Consider the following 21,281-nt stretch of genomic DNA (forward strand, 5'->3'; position numbering starts at 1 on the left):
TCAGCTATATTTTGTTTCAGACATTTTGCAAAAATTTTGTGGGCTGTATTGATCAGGTGCACTTTGTCCTTTTACTTTTTTATTATCTAAGACTCAACAGGTTGCCTTACTCTTTTACTGGCTTGATTTTTATAGCCCATAAAGATGATACACAGCTCAAGATGGGTTGTACGGTGCCCTAGCCATGACTTGAGAGGAGGATATAATCTCTTGGCTCATTTCTTGAACTTTTCACACCTGAACATTAATTTTCTATTTTTTTACAAGAATGTGCTACATCAGTATTAGTTTTATAGTAATTTTTAATGAAATATCCACACTGATACTTCATTTTCTACAAGTAATATCAGTAGTCTTGAACTAGATAACATTTAGTTGGGAAAATTCGTTGGTGACAACTGGGATTTGGAAAGGAGAGACACTTGGAAGTAATTCTTAGGGAGAACCTGTGGCAGAATGGGAAGCCCTGGATCTGGATTCAGGATATATGGGTTTTAATCTTCACTGCCACTTGGTCCCTTCAGCTTTAGGGCAAATTACTCAACTTCTGTGAACCACCACTGTTATACATAGTAGATGTTTTTATTTTTGTACCTGGTTATAAAAATAATATTTACTTCAGAAAAATTGGAAGTATGGAAAGAAAAGCAGTTATGTGCCATGTACCCAACAGCAAACCTTGTTAACCTTGTTTGCTTTCTTTTTTTCTATTTTTTTTTCCTCTTACACATTTTAATGTAATCGAAATGATATCAGACATACAACTTTTTGGCTTTAACATTATGGCTTAAGTACCTTCACATATTCTGAATAAAAGAATTTAAAGGCTGCATGTTTCCTTAACTAACTTAATAGTTGTCCTATTGGACTTTCAGAGTTTTTTCCCAAATTTTGCTTTTGTATATAGGGCTGAGATTCATGCTTTTGGGCATAAATTTTTGTTTTCATTTGGACTGTTTAGGATAGAGTCCAAGAAGCCAAGTAACAAAGGGTATGGAAACTTTTAAAGCTCCCGATAAAAGTTTTTATTAGATCGTTTGGTACTAATCATTTTTTAAAAGCCTGCCAGTTGCCATGTAAAAAAATTAGAGCCAAGGAGTCATGAAAGACTATCCTGAATTACAGTTATTCTTTTTTTTAGTTTTGATTTATAGAAACTATTAAATTAGGGAGGAATCTGCAACTTCATATACAGCAAATCAAACATAAACCTTTTTAGAATTACCATGTACAAACAACACATTCTGCAAAAGATCATCTATTGAGGCAAAAAGTCTTAAGACTATACTAATGCCTTGTCCATCTTTATATAGTGTTTTGAAAATAAACAAAGTGAAACTTCCTAATTAGTAAGAACAGATATGATCTTTAAAAAATAATTGATTTTATATGTAGGTATATATTTTACTCATGATTATTCATCCATTCTAGAACAGTGAAGACAAACTCCAATTGCAAACGGTGGCTTCTTTCTTTGTCATAATATGAAAAATGTCATAGATTATGACACATTGCTTTCCTCACTTTTTCACACCTTTGTTATCTATTGTAGAGTCCCCTTACAGCTGATGATGTTTTACATGTAATTGCCTGCCAATGTACACACTTGGTTGTTTCTCCTAGTGGCATAACTAGCCAAGTGTGACCTCTCAGTGTTCACCCAACAAATCAATGTAACAACAACTTGAAGCATAATCAGTCCTATCTGTTGTTGGAAAGTATTCCTTTGATACCTTGTGGGACAAAGCAAGTGCCACCATTGAAACTTGCTGAGCCCTGGCTGGGTGGCTCAGTTGATTCTAGCATCATCCCCATACACCAGGGTTGCAGGTTCAATCCCCAGTCAGGGCACATTCAAGAATCAACCAATGAATGCATAAATAAATGGAACAACAAATCAGTGTGTTTCTCTTCCCCTCCTCCTTCCTTTCTCTCTCTAAAATCAATAAATAAAATTTTAAAAATATTGCAGAATGGGTATTCGATGACAATGTAAGAAAATGCAGGGTGGGGTAAAAGGTTTACAGTTGTTCTTATGTAAAATACAATTATTAATAAATAATAATACAAAAATAAACTATTTCACATACAACTATAAACTTACTTTTGCTCCACCCTGTGTTGGGGACAAAAGTGGAGTGCTTCTAACAAATATTTGTCATCTCATGGCACAGAATAGTATTGGATGAGAAAATGTGGATATCGACAACTCTTGTGTCAAAAAGTGACTCATAAGAGTTAACTCTGTGAAGAAATGTTAGGGTTACATTAAATTTATGCTGCTTGTGTTTTCCTTTTTATGTTTATATGGCATTATGTATAAAATTCTGTCTAACAAGATTTCTTGATGCTTTTCTTACCACATCTTAAAATTGTACTTTGCGAGGTGAGAGTAGGGCACTAGAGCTAGGAAATAAAAAGATTCTGTCAGACCTAAATCCCTGGGGCATGGGGAAGTAGAGGACAGAGAATGTGGACTTTGTATACTGGCATAATGATTTTGTTCTTAAAATGAAACCATATTCACTTAGCTTCCTCTTCTGAAAATAGGAAGCTAAGGAATAAATTGATTTTTTTAAAGCCAACTTTTTTAAAATTGATTTTTTTAGAGAGAGAGAAACATCAATTTGTTGTTCCATTCATTTATGCATTCGTTGGTTGATTCTTGTATGTTCCCTGACAGGGGATCAAACCTGCTACCTTATCAGGAACATGCTGTAACCATCTGAGCTACCTTTCCAGTGCCTAAAAACTAGCCCTTAAGGTTGAGCTTTCTAGAATAAAAATACAAGGTCTTTTAGATTTTAAGCTTTAGTTTTGGTAATAGTTTTTGGTATTTTAATTCTTCTCTGCCTTTGAGATACAACCAGGTGAGCATACTTTGCCTCGATATGCTGAATTTCCTTATCTCTCATACTTTTTTATGGACAGTTTTAATATTTACCTACAAGTTTTTCTCCTTAAAATGAACATATTTACATGCTCATTGAAAAAAAAAGCCTAATAATGAAGAAGTATATATAGAAAAGAAAAATAACACTAAATTTTACACTCAGAAAAATGTAGTTAACTTTTTTTATTAAGTATTTTATTGTTGTTCTATTACAGTTGTCCCAATTTTTACCCCTTTGATCTCCTCCTCCCAGCCCCGCTCCCACAGTCAGTCCCCACCCTGTTGTTCATGTCCATGGGTCTTTCATACATATTGACTAGTTCTTTCCCCCTCTTTCCACCCATATCCCTCTCTCCCCTCCCTTCTGGTTGCTGTCAGTCTGTTCCTTGTTTCCATGCCTCTGGTTCTATTTTGCTCATTTGCTTGTTTTGTTCATTAGGTTCCTCTTATAGGTGAGATCATACGGTATTTGTCTTTCACTGCCTGGCTTATTTCACTTAGCATAATATTCTCCAGTTCCATCCATGCTGTTGTGAAAGGTAGGAGTTCCTTCTTTCTTTCTACTGTGTACTATTCCATTGTGTAAATGTGCCACAGTTTTTTGACCCACTCATCTACTGATGGGCACTGAGGCTGTTTCTAGCACTTGGCTATTGTAAATTGTGCTGCTATGAACATTGTGGTGCCTAGGTTCTTTTGGATTGGTGTTTCAAGGTTCCTAGGATATAGTCCCAGCAGTGGAATTGCTGAGTCAAAAGGCAGATCCATTTTTAGTTTTCTGAGGAAATTCATAGTGGTTGCACCAGTCTGCAATCCCAACAGCAGTGCACTGGGGTTCCCTTTTCTCCACAACCTCTCCAACACTTGTTGTTTGTTGCTTTGTTAGTGATGGCCAATCTGACTAGTGTGAAGTGGTATCTCATTGTGGTTTTAATTTGCATCTCTCTGATAGCTAGTGATGCTGAACATCCTTTCATATGCCTCTAGGCTCTCTGTATGTCCTTGGAGAAGTGTCTGTTCAGATCCATAGTTAATGTTTTATAGGCCATGTTGGAGAGGGGCACTATGGTATTCTTTCTGGATTAGGATGGGGAGGGGCTTGGCACTTGTAGAAAATACCATGGAGAAAAATAAATAATCATACTAAGTTATCCCAAAATAAGACATTTAAAATATTCGTACATGGAATACTGTTAATCTAGCCTTGAACATTTCTGTTGATTTGTCTTAGTTTAATCATAGACTTTTTACTTCATAAAAATATATATTTGTTATTTTTCCTAAGGTTCGTGTGATATATTTGGAAAATCCCTGTTTTAATGAAGTGAAATTGAGAACAAAGAATCCCAACATCTTAGTATTACTATCGAAAGAGAGAAAATATATTAAAACTGAGATTAATTAGAGCACTAATATTCTATGATTTTTCTTTCCTTTAGAAAAAATTCCATCTGATTTATATAATGGTTAATGTAAACTTATTGCTTTTATTTTATACAGACAAGGTCTTTACTGGGTGTATTTGAAGAAGATGCTACAGCTATTTCCAACTATATGAACCAATTGTATCAAGCTATGCATCGGATTTATGATGCACAGGTAAAAAGTTAAAGGCTGACTCGTTGCTTTTTAAAAATGAATCTTTAGTCTTGGCTCGGTTAGAGCATCGTCCTGTGCACCAGGAGGTTGACAGCTTAATTCCCAGTCAGGGCACATGTCTAGTTTGCGGATTGATCCCTTTGGAGCCTGGTCGGCGCCCAAATGGGAGGCTGCTAACTGATGTTTCTCTGTCACATCATTGTTTCTCTCTCCCCCCACCCCTTCCTTTCTCTCTAAAATCAATGAATATATTTCTATTAAGAAACAAAAATGAATCTTTAAGTCCATGAGGACAGAGATATGTGTCTGTCTTGTTCACTGGTGCCTAGCCCTGACCTGGGCTCATAGTAATAAATACTTGTTGAATGGATGAGTGAACATTAACTATTTTGTACAGAGCTCATGTTTCAATTACTAATGTATAGTTTGTAGTACCACAAAAATTAATATCGAAGCATCCTGCTCTATCTCCTCAAACCCAGTAAGGACTTTCCTAATTGAAACTTACTGATAATGACCTTTGCCTAAGATTTGTCTGGAAACCCTTGTTGTTACCCATTTTCCCTAACCATGCTTTTAGTTTTATGGAATGTTTCCTCCCCTTTTCGAGCAGAGAATTTGAAAGAAATTTCCTTTTATCTGGTTCATAGAAGGTGATAAAAATTAGATGTAGCTGTGGAGCACAAGAGATGAATTTAAGAAAATAGAAACAACTAGATTTTTTGTTTAACAGGAACAAGATTTGAGGATTTGTTTATGAAACTTAATTATAAGCGTTAACAACAACATGGCTTCTATAATAAATTTTCTTTGGGATTAATTAAGTATACTAATTTTTTTCCTCTTTCTAATTTTCCTTTCTGGACTCACATTTTTATTATGTACTTAAAAGTTGTTGTGATAGTTGTTTTGTTTTGTTTTTTTCTTCTGATTGGTCTCTCAGGATTTGATTTCTGACCACAGACTGATGTGTAAAAGAAATTTTTTTTGAGTCATTATAGTCATTACTGAAGAAAAACCCCTTTAAATTAAAACAGTATTTCCTTCCTGTGGCTCTGTTGCTATATTTTATGACTGGGTGGACCACATTTTGGTTCTGTGTTATTAAATGCTTACCATGGTCTAGTAACAGCATCTAGAGAGAGGGATAATAAGTTGTCAATATAGAATCTCTTAAGATTTTGCTAAGATGTGTACAGTTTACTTCTAACTTTAAAGCTTTAACAATATTTAATTTAATGCTTAATTTTATGAGTTAAAAACAAGCAAACACTGGGAACACTGCTGAATTCCTTGATGGTGTATACTTCCTGGTTTGAGTATCTCTTTAAAGTGCTTTAATGGTAATTCCCTTTCCCTTGATTTAGTGAGGGGTTTAGAGAACATTTTGTACTGTGTTTATGCTAAGTGATAAATAAAAGTGGCATAGGTATCTTTAGTTAAAACTTTTTTCTTATCAGTAGTATTATGTTAATTTGAATTAATCTTTTTTCTATAGAATGAGTTAAGTGCAGCAACACATCTGACTTCAAAACTTTTAAAAGAATATGAAAAACAGGTACTGTATATGAAAGTTTTAAAAGCATAATTTAAAATATGCAATGATATAGTATTTGTATAGTTAAGTAGAATTTCTCAAGAATCCTAAGCTTTTTTGATTTCGCAGAAGTTAATTTTGATATGCCATTGAAATTCCATTATAGCGCGTATATCTAATTTTAATGATTTAGTGATAGATACAGAGGTTATCTAATTTATCTCTCTTGTTTTTTTTAAGATTTTATTTATTTATTTTTAGAGAGGGAGGGAAGGGAGAGAGATAGAGAAACATCAATGTGCGGTTGCTGAGGGCTGTGGCCTGCAACCCAGGCATGTGCCCTGACTAGGAATCGAACCTGCGACACTTTGGTTCACAGCCCAAGCTCAATCCACTGAGCTATGCCAGCCAGGGCTCTCTCTCTTGTTTTTACAAGTGAGGAAACTGGGGCCTGCTTAAGTTATACAGAGGGTTATTGGAAGAATTAGAGCTAAACACCAAATCTTTGAACTCCTAGTATGGTGTCATTTCTATATACCATGTTAATTGATTGCTTAGCAACATTTTAATTAACATTTACTAATTACATGAATTATACTGTTTTATTAAAATAATACTTTTAGAGCTTATTCAAAATTTTAGAAGTTTTCTGAAGTTATATAAGGACTTGAAATTATAATGTCTTTCACAAAAAACATAGAGCATTGGCCCTTTACCTCATCTCTGTTTCTCACCTTTCAGCGTTTTCCATTGGGGGGTGATGATGAAGTTATGAGCTCTACTTTGCAACAATTTTCAAAAGTTATAGATGAGGTAAGTGCTTATTTTATTTTGCTTGAATAAGTCATGTTGTAATTAAGTTACTTGAGTCGTTTAGCTTTTATTGGGAACTTTTATTATGATTATATGAGTAAGTTACTATTAATAAAAGATCACTACTGTTTAAGAAGGACCTTATTTCCACATCTTGGTGGTTGTCTTGTAAAAACAATACTTTCTTTGTCTGATTAAAAGAAGTTGTTTTCAAACAGCAGACTTATAGATATGCTCTCCCAGTCCATTTAACAGTCAGTTGTGCACTGTCTTATTTGATATACACACAGAGAGAAAAGAGTTCAACTGTGAGCTATGCCTAGGCTTTGTATGGTTTCTCTTTTTTGCCATCAGGCAACATTTTACCATTCAGTTCATTAATCCTTCCATTCTAGACAGTACCAACCTTTAATTTCTCTAGTCTCAGAACAAATCACTTAAAAAGGACCTGGGAAATAGGAGGAAGAAGGGTGGTGAGAGATGTTTGGAGAGTCTATAACTGTTCTCTACTAGTTCAGTGAAAGCTCTTCTTTTCACATGCATCATTAGATCTGTCTTTTTCAGTCTCATAAATGGAAAAGTAATTTTTGAACTATCTGAATAATTTATTATAGCAGAATACTGTTTCAGTAGATCAATATAAAGAAATATTTATAGGAAAAGGAATTTTTTAATTGTGGTTAAATATACATAACAACATAAAATTTACCACTGGTGACATTTAGTACATTCACAGTGGTGTGCAACCATCAGCACTTAGGTTTTAGAACACTTAACATCATCCCAAAGGAAACTCCGTGTTAAGCAGTCACTTCTTACCCCTCCCTCACCTCAGCTTCTGGCAACCATAAATCTGCTTTCTGTTTGTATGCATTTGCCTGTTTCGAATATTTCATATACATGGACTCATACAGTTTGTGGATGTTTATGTTTGTCTTCTTTCACTTAAAAAGTGAACCATTCACTTTCAAGGTTCATCCATGTCATAGCATGTATCAGATTTCATTCCTTTTTTGCTAAACAAAATTCCATTGTATAAATATACTACATTTTATTTATCAGTTTATCAGTTGATTAACATTTGGGTTGTTTTCCACCTTTTGGCTAATGCAAATAGTATTGCAATGGGCATTCATGTACAAGTTTTTGGAGTTTTTTTTTGAACACCAGTTTTCAGTTCTTTTGAGTATGTACCCTGGAGTGGGGTTGTTAAGTCATACAGTAATTTTATGTTTAACTTTTTGAGATACCACCAAACTATTTTCCACAGCTTCTACACAGTTTTACATTCCCACTGGTAATGTAGGAGGGTTCCATTTTCTCCACATTCTCACTGACACTTGTTATTTTCATTTATTTTTTTATTGTAGCCACCAAACTAGGTGTGAAATGGAATCTCATCATAGTTTTGATGTACATTTTCCTGATGGCTGATGATATTGAGCATCTTTTCCTGTGCTAATTGGCCACTTGTATATTTTGATGAAGTGTCTATTCAGACCTTTGCCCATTTTTTAAATTGGGTTATTTGTCTTTTATTACTGAGTTTAATGTTTCTTTATTCTAGATACAAGTTCCTTATTAGATAGGTGATCAGCAAATATTTTCTCCCATTCTGTGAATTCTTTTTTTTAGGATTTTATTTATATTTTTAAAGAGAGGGCAAGGGAGGGAGAAAGAGAGGGAGAGAAACATCAATGAGTTGCCCCTCATATGCTCCCAAGAAGGGACCTGGCCTGCAACCCAGATATGTGTCCCGGCTGGGACTCGAACCAGAGACCCTCTAGTTCACAGGCTGGCTGACGCTCAACCCACTGAGCCACACCAGCCAGGGCTATATTATCTTTTTACTTTGATTGATTGATTGATTGATTGCTTTTAGAGAGAGAGAGGAAGAGAGAGAAACATTGATTTTTTTGTTCCACTTATTTATGCATTCATTGGTTGCTTCTTGTATTTGTCCTGAGGGAGGATTGAACCTGCAACCTTGGCTTATTGGGATGATGCTCTAACCAACTGAGGTAGCTGGCCAGGGCCTTACTTTCTTGATAGTATCCTTTGGTGTACAAAAGTTTCAATTTTGATGAAGTTCAGTTTATATTTTCTTTTGTTGCTTGTGTGTTTGGTGTCATATCTAAGAAATCACTGCCAAATTCAAGGTTATCCTGTGTTTTTTTCTGAGACTTTTTTTTTAATGTTACTTTTATTTTTTTATAGATTTATTTATTTATTTTTAGATAGAGAGGAAGGGAGGGAGAAAGAGAGGGAAAGGAACATCAATGTGTGGTTGCATCTTGCACGCCCCCTGCTGAAGACCTGGCCTACAACTCAGGCATCGAACTGGGCATCGAACTGGCGACCCTTTGGTTTGTAGCCCATGCTCAATCCACTGAGCTACACCAGCCAGGGCTCTTCCGAGACTTTTAAATGGAAATTTTTGACTGTATATATTTTAAAGATTTTATTTATTTATTTTTAGAGAGGGATGGGAGGGAGAGAGAGAGAGAAACATCAATGTGCGGTTGCTGGGGGTCATGGCCTGCAACCCAGGCATGCACCCTGATTGGGAATCGAACCTGCCATACTTTGGTTTGTAGCCCTCACTCAATCCACTGAGCTACGCCAGCCAGGGCTGACTGTATATTTTTAATTATATTACAGTTTTAGTGTTGTCTTATTATCAGTACCTTTTTACTAGATTTATTTAATTTGCACTTAACACTGGCTAAATGTTTCTGTCATTTGGCCTTTTTGGTTTTTCTTTTACTAGCTTAGCTCTTGCCATGCAGTACTCTCAACGCAGCTTGCTGATGCCATGATGTTCCCCATTACCCAGTTTAAAGAAAGAGATCTGAAAGGTATTGAAGTCAAGCTTCTGTTTACTTTCATTAGCTGTCAGAAGATCAGTGCCTGTAAAATGCATATTATTCTATATCTTAACCATTTCTGAATACAGCTTGTGCCACTTTTACTTTAATTAGTCACTAAACATTTATAGGAGCTCCTGCTATACAATAAACTAGATACTGGGGAATACCGGTATGAATAAAATGTCACTTCACTCAAGAAAGCCTAGAGAAGGATATGGGGTGATTAAACATAATTACCATACTGTCTCATAATTAGGGAATGAGCAAGGTGCTTTGAGGGATCAGGGGAGGGTGTCAGAAAGGCTTCCTCAAGGGTGTGATAAAGAGGAGTTTGCTAGGAGAAAAGAGTCATTACTTTATTAGAAGAACTAGGAAGCACAAAAGTATGGATTATAGAAATACATGGCTTGTTTTGAGAATGACAAGAAATTCAGTGTGGCTGCAATGGGGAATGTGTTGGGCATGGAAGGATACAAATCTAGAAATACATTAGTTGGGACTAGATTATTCTAAAGATGTTCAATTTGAATTTATAAGCAAAGAGAAGTCAATAGAAATCTTTAAGAAGTGGAGAGACAATCCTTTTGCTTTTGGAGGGTGGAATAGAGTGGATTTGCTGTCTAGGAGAATGGATCAGGACTTTGTGAGAATCCAGTTAGGTGTGACCGTGGCCTGAACTGAGACAGTGACAAAGGAGATGGAGATGCATTTGTGGGCCAGAGTGGTAGGAGGTGAGAGTACTGGCACATCTAGCAATCCATGACTTAGTCATTTGTGGTGGGTTTTTTTCCCCCCACTTAGCATTAGATAAAATGAGAGTTTTACAGAATTGGCTCTGTTTTCCCATGTTACAATCTTAGAAAATTATACAGACTTATTTATAAAATATGTAGATAGAATAAAACATTGAACTAATGTATCGGTGGATGATAAAATATTTAAATTATAATGGGATAAAAACAAATGTATTTTAGAGATGGAGTTATATTTGTAGTGGTAATGCTCAAGAATGGCCACTTCAAGGTCAAGAAACAAGATCTGTTTTCTCAGTCTAAAGCGATTGAATGTCATAATCTTAATAAAATGTTCTTTGTTTCTCATTCAGCATTTGAACTTATTAGAGTCAATATCAAAAAAAATGAATTAAGTTAGATTCTGGTACTGAGAATATTTGCATATTTTAGAATTTGCAGTGGTTTTAAAGTTTGTTTTTGTGCCATATTACTAATTTGTAGCAAGTAGATTTTCTCAAGGTGTAACTGTTGTTAATGATAGTAAATGTTCCATTGACTAGCTGAAGTACAGAATAACTTTTTCACTTTGAATGTCAAAGTGTGAGACATTATTTGGAGTTTTTATAGCTTAAATGGCAGTTACTGTTTTCTAAACAAAATTTAAGGTATTTCATAAATATGCTACACTGAAATTATTCTTGAACTTTTTCAGAAATATTGACATTAAAGGAAGTGTTTCAGATTGCTAGTAATGGTAAGCTCTTAATACTTGACACAATTATTTCTTCTAATCAGTTTTTTATCAACACAGATCTGTGGCCAGATTCTATGCAATAGTTGAAAAAAATGAACGTAATTAAAAGTTTAAATGAGCTTTATTTATTTATTTTTAAAGATGTTATTTATTTATTTTTGGAGAGAGGGGAAGGGAGGGAGAAAGGTAAAGAAACATCAATGTGTGGTTGCTTCTTGCGTGCCCCCCACTGGGGACCTGGCCTGCAACCCAGGCGTGTCCCCAACTGGGAATTGAACGGGCGACCCTTTGGTTCATAGGCCTATGTTCTATTTAGCCAGGGCTAAATGAGCATTATTTAAATCAGCATTGTTATTTAAGTTGCAGTGTTTACACTATAGAAAAACTTAAAGGAAAATTAAATATTGTGATTTGCTATGTTCATAGTATCTGCAGAGATGATATAATATTTTCCCTGCCTTGTTTTCCTATATATTCCAAGTTTTCTTAAATGAGCATTTGCTATTTTTGTACTAAAAATACTTCTATAAACTGATAGTAAATTGCAGTTTCCTGTGAATTAAATGCTATTACCAATTTAATAAGTAGACACATATTTTAGGGGACATTTGGATAGGGGAATATTTGGCTGGAGTGATCATATGGTAAGCAATTATTATCTTGCTTTAGTACATTTGTTGAAAGCTATACATATGAAGACCATTTAAAGCATTTATAAGTTTTGCAAAGTACTGTTTTATTGTTATTAATAGTCATTTCTGTCTTCCAGATCATGATGCTGCAATTAACAGATACAGCCGATTGTCAAAAAAAAGAGAAAATGACAAGGTACGATATGTACTTAACTCCTTCAGTAATGTAGTTAACAACTATTTCATTAGGTGGTCTAGTTTTTCCCATTTAAAAACAGTAGCCAGCATTTATTTTGTATGTTTTACTGTATTGCCCTTAGTTTATTTTTTTAATTTTATATATTAAATTTAGAGAGAGAAGGAAGGGGAGGGAAGACACAGAGAGAGGGAGAGAGAGAGAATTTGTTGTTCCACATATTTATGCATTCATTGGTTGTTTCTTGTGTGTGCCCTGAGCAGAGATGGAACCCTAAACCTTGGCTTATCAGGATGACGCTCTAACCAAATGAGCTACTGGCCAGGGCTGCCCTTAGTTTAATCTTTTTTCCTAATTATTTCAAAGCCTTTCTGATCATTGTTAATTATCAGAAAATTAGTGATTGACTCTTTAAACAAAGTACTTTTCTGCTGACAAAATTTTATGAGTAAACATAATGATTTCAAAAATGTAATTGATGCCCGATGTATAACATTGTATCCTTTTGCTTTGTATTTTGATAACATTGCATTTGTTCTGTTATTTGACCCTGTATGTATTAAAAAATGTCTTCTGAGATACAGTAGTTATGCATACATAATCAGTGAAATTCTGTTACAACCTTTTGATTTACAGGGAAAAAATATATAAACTTCTTGATACTTCTTTAAGGAGGTGATCCAGAAATATTACACTATATTTGAGGACAATGCATTTGAGTAAAGAACAAATAATAATATTAATCAGTTCATCTAGATGCTCCTTAAGGTCATTTCTCTCTCAGTGCCTCCACTAGATGCTTGTGTGTGAGGTGATCTCTGGGCCTGGGAGTTTGTGTCTGTAGCCTTGGCTGCAGGTGTGGGTGGGCACAGTGACCACCTGTGGGAATCTATGATTGGGTAGGATTTACTGTGCAACAGCTACTGTGACACAATAAAGGGGACATTTCTCACATTTGTAATTTTAGTCCACTGATTACTTGATGATATAAATCTGTATTACTTTGAAATCTTTATTACTTTGTTACTTTGCCTTAGAGAAGTAGTTAAAAGCTATAGGTATGAATTTTGGTATATTTTACATTGCTTCTGGCTATTATAGGTATTTTTAAAAACATCTTTCACCAATTTCATTTTGTTTAAAAATTTAATTGAGCCCTGGCCAGTGTGGCTTGGTTGGAGCATCATCCTGTGCTCCAAAAGGTGGAAAGGTTTGATTCCTGATCAGGGCACATTCCTAGGTTGTGGGTTTGATTCCTGGTTGGAGTGTGTATGGGAGGCAACAAAATCAATGTTTCACATTGATGTTTCTTTTTCTCTCTCCCTTCTTCACTCTCTAAAATCAATAAACATATTAAAATTATTTTTAAAAATTAATTGAGCACCTACTATATGTTGGGTACCATGGGAGAACAATGTGAATAGGCTCCACTCCTGCCCTCAAAGAGTGGGTAAACCACATTTATTGAAGACTTCCCGTGTGAAGGCATGCAACTGGACTAGATGCCAGAGTATAAGGATGAAGAGAATGCATGTATTCTGAATCAAGTGCAGTAATAGAATATGTAACAAAACACTGGGAGAGCACAGAGAGTACAGCAGTCAACTTTGGTGAACTGGGAAAGGTTATACTTGTAGGAGGTAATATTTGCATTGAAGATGAGTGGACCTCATAGGTTTGGGGTTGGGGAAAGGGCATTCCTGGAGGAAAAACAGCTTTTGTAGAAGTACATGGTAGAGTCTGAAGAGTGTTAAGATTTATGTGCCCTGGCTCCAGAGTCAGATTGCTTGGGAACAAATCTCACCTCTGTCACTTATTTGCCTGAGGTCATACACTGGTTAGTTTCAAGCCTTTATTTCTCTATCAGACAAACAAACAAATTCAGTAATTCTTAAGATGAAAGGAGATAATGCCTGCAGAATACCTGGCTTATAGCAAGTTTTCATGAAACCCTAGCAATAATTATAATGAAAAGATAATCCTTTCTGTGTGTTTAGAGCATAGGAGGAATTTGGGTAGGTATGGCAGAGATGATAAGCAAGTAGTAGTTTGGGGCCAAATTACTATGTTAATGACTTTGAAATTTGCATTAGAGGGTGTGGGCAGCCACCAAAAGACTCTTAAGTGGGTGAGTAACTATTCAGTTGTGCTACAGATAGAAATACTAATGGGAATGTGAAGGGGACTACTAAAGGGACTCCAATGAAAAGTTACCAGAATAGTTGGCAAAGACATTAGGAGAGTCTCAGCTAAGGTTGTTATTGAAAGTGGAGAGGAAGGAATACTTTTGGAAGGTATTTCATAAGTAGAATTGATAGGATTTAGGTTATAAAAAGTAAGTCCTAGACAAATACCATGTAACTCATGTGGAATCTAATGAACAAACTGAACTAACAATCAAAATAGACTCTGGGGGACAGTTGTGGGTTAGAAGGATTGAGCAAAAAAGAACTCATGGACACAGACAACAGTGTGGTGATTGCAGAATGGAGAAGGGTGGGGGAGGTGGAAGAGAGTATAAGGGGGATAAATGGTAATGGAAAAAAATACAATCAAAATATTAAAAAAGTCCTAGAATTCTTAGATGATAGGATGGGTCTTGGATCATTAAGAAAGCTGAAAAACAAAAGTAGAGAAGCAGGTTTTATGGAGAAGATGCTGTCTTTAATTTTGTGTATTTCCAGCACCCCCCCACCCCCATACACATATGCATAAAGAGCCCAGGTGGACATGTGCTTCCTTTGACACTTGTGAGAGTGGTGGGCAGGAGGTAAAAATTGGGGGGTCATGGGTGTATGGAACATTTTTTTGTACTTAATTTAGTATTGTCAAGAAAGAAGAAGAGCATAGTACATATTACATAATAGGTGCTCAGTAAATGTTTGTTGTCTGAATACAAGAACTTAAGGAAACACACATTTTAAGTGTGGGTGAAGGAAAACAAAAGAGTGGAAGGACAGTAGGGAAGGAACCAGCAGCAGAGAGTGGTATACTGTGAGCTGGCAAGGTCAAAGACTAATGGCTAAGCTAAAACAGAACAATGGTCTGCCCTTCCTCTGTGTGGTAGACTTTCTCTGACATGCTTAGTTTATTGTACTATTCTTAGTTATATGCAGAATTCTACTTTTAATGTATTTTAAAATGAAGTGGTTGGTAGTAAAACAGAAAAACTATCTCAGCCAATATTTTGCAGGACTTCTAATATCTAAGAAAATAGAAATCTGTGCATAATTGCTGGTGATGTACTTTTTTCCTTATGTGGGATCTTCTTAATAGCCACTACCTCAAAATTAAATAAATAATGTTTTTTTAAAGATTTGATTTATTTATTTTTAGAGAGGGAAGGGAGGGAGAAAGAGAAAGAGAGAGAAACATCAATGTGCGGTTGCTGGGGGTATGGCATGCAACCCAGGAATGTGCCCTGACTGGGAATCGAACCTGTGATGCTTTGGTTCGCAGCCCGTGCTCAATCCACTGAGCTATGCCAGCCAGGGCAATAATAGTATTTTTAATCTTACCCTTAAAGGTGAAGTATGAAGTAACAGAAGATGTCTACACTTCCAGGAAAAAACAACACCAGACCATGATGCATTATTTTTGTGCATTAAATACTCTTCAGTACAAGAAGAAAATAGCTTTGTTAGAACCTCTACTTGGGTACATGCAAGCTCAGGTGAATGCTACACTGTGTTTTGGATTATAACTGCCCTAAAATTTTTATATTAAAGTATGATATTTATGTTAAATATAAGGATATCATATTATAAACTAAGATCAAAATAAAATTTTGTGCCTATGTTTTAAGAAGTAATTTAAAATGTCATCAGAATGTTATTTTGAGGAAATTAGGGAAATGGTTTTCTTTGTAGATGAAGATTTCATGTGTTTTATGGTACATGAAACCATTTATCTTGTATTTAGATCTTGTCCATCACATTTGGGGACAAGGAACAGAAAGCTGAATGAATGGTGGAGTTAACCTATTGCTGGAGCTTCTACTCACTCTTGCTTCATAATAGATCTGATAGAGTTTGTTTTATGTTGCTTGTATACTTCCTGAGTTAAAAATACTGATGAGCTCCAAAGTGTCCCAAGAGGTGTGCATCAGGAAGGGGGCTAGAAAATTAAATTTGTGTAATATGAGATGGCAGCCCCCTAAAAGTGAGAGTTTAAAGAAATTTGATTATTTCTTCAAGTATGAGTATCATTATTCCTCAGATGTAAAGCCTTTTATGTTAAACATGAAGTAGTTTATCCATATGACTTACCTGAAATGGTCTAAGATTTATTTTCCAATTTAAAAAAATTGCTTACTATATGCATGTATTAATATATAAAAGGATGTACGGTGAAATTTAACTTCAGTTTCTTCAGTGGCCTCATGCCTGGTAGAAGTCATTGTAAACTGCAACCTGTTTTTACACAGGTGGGAATAATCCTTTGTTTTGTACTTACCCATGTATCTTGGAATTTGTTTATATGACCCACTTAAAGTGCTTTGTTTGTGTATGTGGTTGTTTCTGTTGTTCATCCTCCCACTCTCATATCCTCTTGCCTCAGATAAGTTTCTTTAAGATGGGTTCTGAAAACCTCAATGAACAACTGGACGAATTCTTAACTAATATTGGAACAAGTGTACAAAAGTAAGTATTTTCTTCCTTAAAATTGAAAATGAAGTTATGTGAATGATAAGTTAACAGCTAATTGTCATACTCTAAAAAATATTTATTGTTTAATTTTCTGAGGGGCTGTTTTCCCTGCCATGAGAGTGTTTCTTGCACGTCTCACGGACGCATCTTGTTTTTTTCACACATTTTTTCCACAGAATCTGAACTCTGAATTTCGTAGCAGTGTCAAATCTGAGGGTATTTTATTGATTCTAAACTAGGTTTTATGTGTGAATATAACAGATACATAACAATTATCCATAAGTGAATTATCTTCATAATTACCTGAATTGTGGGGGATAGATTGGAAATTACTAAATAAATCTTGTTTTCTAAGCCATGAAAGCTTAGAGAGAGAAAGCACTTCCAATCAGGTTCAAAAGTTTGAGCAGTGAAATAGTCAATCTGAGGTATAGAGGAAGATGAAAATGATTATCGTTTTAAAGGCACAGAAGAGTTTGAACATTTCTCTAAAGTCAGACATTGAATGTGGGTTCATTAGTTTTTGAATTTAGTATTGTTTCCAAAATATCTAAGTTTTAAATAAAATGTAAACTTATTTTATACCATGTTCATGTTACTTTAGCCACCCATACCACTGTTGCTCTTTAAGAAAATTTATACAAAACAAATAACAGATAAACATGAATGATAAGGAGCCCTTTATCTGTTGTGGTTGGTAGTAAATAACCTCTTCTCTGTGTTAGTGTTCGCAGGGAAATGGACAGTGATATAGAGACCATGCAGCAGACAATAGAGGATCTGGAAGTAGCCAGTGACCCTTTATATGTCCCTGACCCAGATCCCACGAAATTTCCTGTTCATCGAAATTTAACCCGAAAGGCCGGATACCTTAATGCTAGGAAGTAAGAAAACTTGTTGTTTTTATATATTGTATATCATTTAAGGTATTAGCAACTGAATATAATATATAATTGATATTGTCTGCCAAATTGTTTTGATTTTACTGAAGGTTGAATCTTTTTAGCTAAGGATAATAGTATTTATGTGAACTTTTTGACCTATTGGGTACATGAATAATTTTCAAAAGTAACAAATTGTTTAGATACTTGTTGAATAATTTAGAATTATTTTAAAAAGTGAAATCAATTTGAGTTTAAATTAAATGTAGCATAACATGAATGCTCTTATTACTTATCATACTTTAAAGTATATGTAATTACACCATCAAGTCAGATTTTAGTTTTTACCTGAAGATAGGATAAAACATGTTAACCCTAGGAGTAAGATAAATTCTTTTGTTTCAAATTTTCACTCTTGAAAAGTTGAGCTATATTTAATGGAGCATCAATATAACAGGTGCAATTTGGTAATTTCCAGACATGTTTTAGAAATATATTCACACATATTCTCACAAGTGGTCAGCATATGTGAATTTATTTTAGAGATGAAAAACTGATATTTATATTTTCTAGGCACCTTGGTGCTATTTTGCAAGCTGGTTCTTTGTGATGTGCTTCATCTTGTGTCTGGCTTATGAAATTTTGTGTGTGTTGTTATTAAAGCATGAATGTATTTTCTTTATATAGTAAAACAGGCTTGGTATCATCTACCTGGGACAGACAGTTTTACTTCACTCAGGGTGGAAACTTAATGAGTCAGGCCCGTGGGGACGTAGCAGGAGGCTTGGCCATGGACATAGACAACTGTTCAGTCATGGCTGTGGACTGTGAAGATAGGCGGTACTGTTTTCAGATAACCTCTTTTGATGGGAAAAAGTAAGTATTTTTCTTAGTATTAATGAAGTTTGTAATATATTAAACTACTAAAATGTAGGATAATTCCTTTTCATTCAGACATTTTATAGAGATTTTAGTCTTATTTATAAAGACAATTTTTTTGTATAAATGAGTTGAACTTTCCTCTCTGGACTGGTTAAATGATGTCTTAATATTTTCAGGTTATCAAAGCATGGTCATATGGTAAAGACCTGTGATTTCATGTTGAAACTGGTCACTTGAAAATCCTGCATGGTATGGGCAGGCAACAGAAGCTAATGGAAAAAGCCCCAACCTTGGGGCTAGAAAGTTCAAATTCTGGAGCCACTACTTACCATGTGGTCATATAACTTCTACTTGTCAGTCATATAACCTCTCTGAGCTCCATTTTTGTACGTGTAAAATTGGGAAGAAGGTCATAATCCCTACTTTGTAAATTGTTAAGGAAAAATCAAAATCTACCATATGTAATGTGTGTAGCATGTATTAATACTAGGTGCTAACAGTAATGTTATTTTTAGATGTTAATTAAATATCTCTGATCAAATGATTTAGTCCATTAATGCTTATATTCTGTTTAAAAATTTTCTGTTATATTTTCATTAAATGAGAATCCATAGAACAAGTTTTTGAAAAGCACAGAAAAATATTAAAAAGAGTATAAAAAAAAGCTGTAATATCACTAACCAGAGCAACACTTAACTTTTTGGTCTGTTGCCTTACCCTTTAATACAGTTTTTAAATAGTCGAGGAAATACTATATATGTAATTTGCGTCTTCATTCACTCACTAGAAACATAATGGTTACATTATAATCCAGTTAAGGATATATACCATAATTTAAAATTTTTCCTACCCTGGCTGGTGCAGCTCAGTGGATTGAGCGTCTCCTTGTGAACCGAAAGGTTGCAAGTTTGGTTCCCTGTCAGGCAGGACATATGCCTGGGTTGCAGGCCAGGTCCCCATTTGGGGGGCTGTGTGAGAGGCAATGGACTGATGTTTCTCTCCTTCAGTCCCTCCCTTTCCCTCTCTCTGAAAATAAATAAAGTCTTAAAAATTTTTTTTCCTAATGATGTTTTAAGTTATCTGCAAATTTTTCCTACTTAATTAAAATACTGTTTTTGAGCTTTCTTTTTGTTCAGAGCGTCTCAAGTTTCCTTGAAAGTCATTTCCCCCCTATACTTATGTACATTAAGATGTTACTTTTTTTTATCAAAATGGTTGTTTAATTTCATAGTCCTTCTATAAACATATAATGAATGCCAATCACTGTGTATCAGTTATCATGCCAGATGTTGGGAGTCCCTGTATTCATTTGTCATAATTATCAAAATGTTGATACTTTACTATAAGTACTTACCTTTTTGTATTTTCAGTTTTTTGCCAATGCTTAGCATCATTTTCTATTTTATTTAGAAATAGAAAAGAGTTTGATTCAAGATTAGTAAATAATAATTTTTTCTCTTAAAACATGAACATCTATAGAAAAGCTAAATATTCCTATGTTAGCAATTAATATATTGAAAATTTTTATTTAACTATATTCAATGAGAAATAATGAAGTAAAATTAGTGTTTTTTATTAGGGTCAGTTATTTGTATTTGAAATATGTGTGTCAGGAAGGTTGAAATGGATTGTCCTAGTTGCAGTGCAACTTTGTTACTGGCTGTCTTCTGAAACTAGCACCTGTTTCTTTTTCAGTACATTTTTGCATAGATAGTCAAAGTCAAGTTTTGTTAAAATCTGAGTCCTAATGCTTCTGGTGGTCTCCTTTCCCTAAAATACTAGTTGGTTATGTGTTTTGGGTGGTGATTTTTTTTTAATACTGATTGGTTGTATATGTACTTTTAAATATAAAAAGAATTCTCAGATCATATTGAAAGTACTTTAAAAAAGTTGAGGTTCAAATTTTTTCTTTTTTTTTTTTCAGATCTTCAATTTTGCAAGCAGAGAGTAAAAAAGACCATGAAGAGGTAAAATTTTATCTAGCTAATTTCTTTAGTAACATCTGAAGATATTTTTGCTGAGGAGAAACATGTTAATGTTTTCATTATAGAAATTTGAAAAAATCTGGTTAATTAAAAATATCTTTTTAAAAAAGTTAAATTTCCTTAAACAACATCCTTAAGTTTCACAGAGAACTTTATAGTTGGACCTCTGAGAAGAGACCTTAGAGATTATTTCTCTTCTCTCTTTTTAAAGGATCTAATTTAGAAGTGACCTCGTGACTGTTGCTTTCTGGGAGGCTGTTAATATCATGAGCTGACAGTTTATTTGCTTCTCTCACTGTCTGAGACAGTATTTGCTGCATTAAGAATATAGTGGCAGCAGATGTGGCACGGCAGGAAGCAACTAAAGCTTAAAACCTTAGGGAAATGAAAGACAGAAAAACAAAAATTTGGGAATGTCTGTTCTTCTCACGAGTATTTAATTTTTGGTTCCATTTTTACTCATAATACACCAAATACGGAAGGTAAGTTAGTACTAGGAACCAACGCTCCAAAAACTTTGTCTTGAGAAATATCCTACAGTGAAAATATCATAGATTGATTTTGAGCCATTTTATCTGGTATTATAATTGTGTTGGTGAAAGAGAAGGTTACAGATTTTGTAGAGATTACAACATTTACTTCTTGTGGAAAAGAATAGGTATTAAAACTTGGCTTTTCGTCTCTGAGGAACACAGGCAAAAGTCTGCTCTCTGCAGGGTTTACCAAACAGAGTATTAGTTTAGTTTAGTGAGGCTTATCAGGCACTGGAATTCTTGAGAGTGAAACAGGTATGAAGCAGAGACAGTTTTCTATGTTAATTTTTTTTAAACTCGAGAGAAGTGAAGTGTGTAAAATA

At 34.6% G+C, this 21,281-nt stretch overlaps 1 protein-coding gene across 3 annotated transcripts in view; it reads left to right on the forward strand.

Annotated features, from left to right (window-relative positions):
- APPL1 (adaptor protein, phosphotyrosine interacting with PH domain and leucine zipper 1) overlaps positions 1-21,281 on the forward strand; it is a 34,896-nt gene that overhangs the window by 1,409 nt on the left and 12,206 nt on the right. For 2 of the 3 annotated variants that reach the window (XM_045831905.1, XM_045831907.1), the window contains exons 2-12: positions 4,394-4,492; positions 5,991-6,050; positions 6,771-6,842; positions 9,613-9,700; positions 11,159-11,200; positions 11,970-12,028; positions 15,555-15,701; positions 16,589-16,671; positions 17,403-17,561; positions 18,246-18,434; positions 20,365-20,407. In XM_045831905.1, the coding sequence (XP_045687861.1) occupies positions 4,394-4,492; positions 5,991-6,050; positions 6,771-6,842; positions 9,613-9,700; positions 11,159-11,200; positions 11,970-12,028; positions 15,555-15,701; positions 16,589-16,671; positions 17,403-17,561; positions 18,246-18,434; positions 20,365-20,407 (1,041 nt within the window). The remainder of the gene's footprint in view (positions 1-4,393; positions 4,493-5,990; positions 6,051-6,770; positions 6,843-9,612; positions 9,701-11,158; positions 11,201-11,969; positions 12,029-15,554; positions 15,702-16,588; positions 16,672-17,402; positions 17,562-18,245; positions 18,435-20,364; positions 20,408-21,281) is intronic. The other variant, XM_045831906.1, reaches the window with a different exon arrangement.

Source organism: Phyllostomus hastatus, unplaced genomic scaffold (assembly GCF_019186645.2).
Source record: "Phyllostomus hastatus isolate PE091 unplaced genomic scaffold, TTU_PhHast_1.1 phas_contig_16, whole genome shotgun sequence".
Classification (NCBI taxonomy): domain Eukaryota; kingdom Metazoa; phylum Chordata; class Mammalia; order Chiroptera; family Phyllostomidae; genus Phyllostomus; species Phyllostomus hastatus.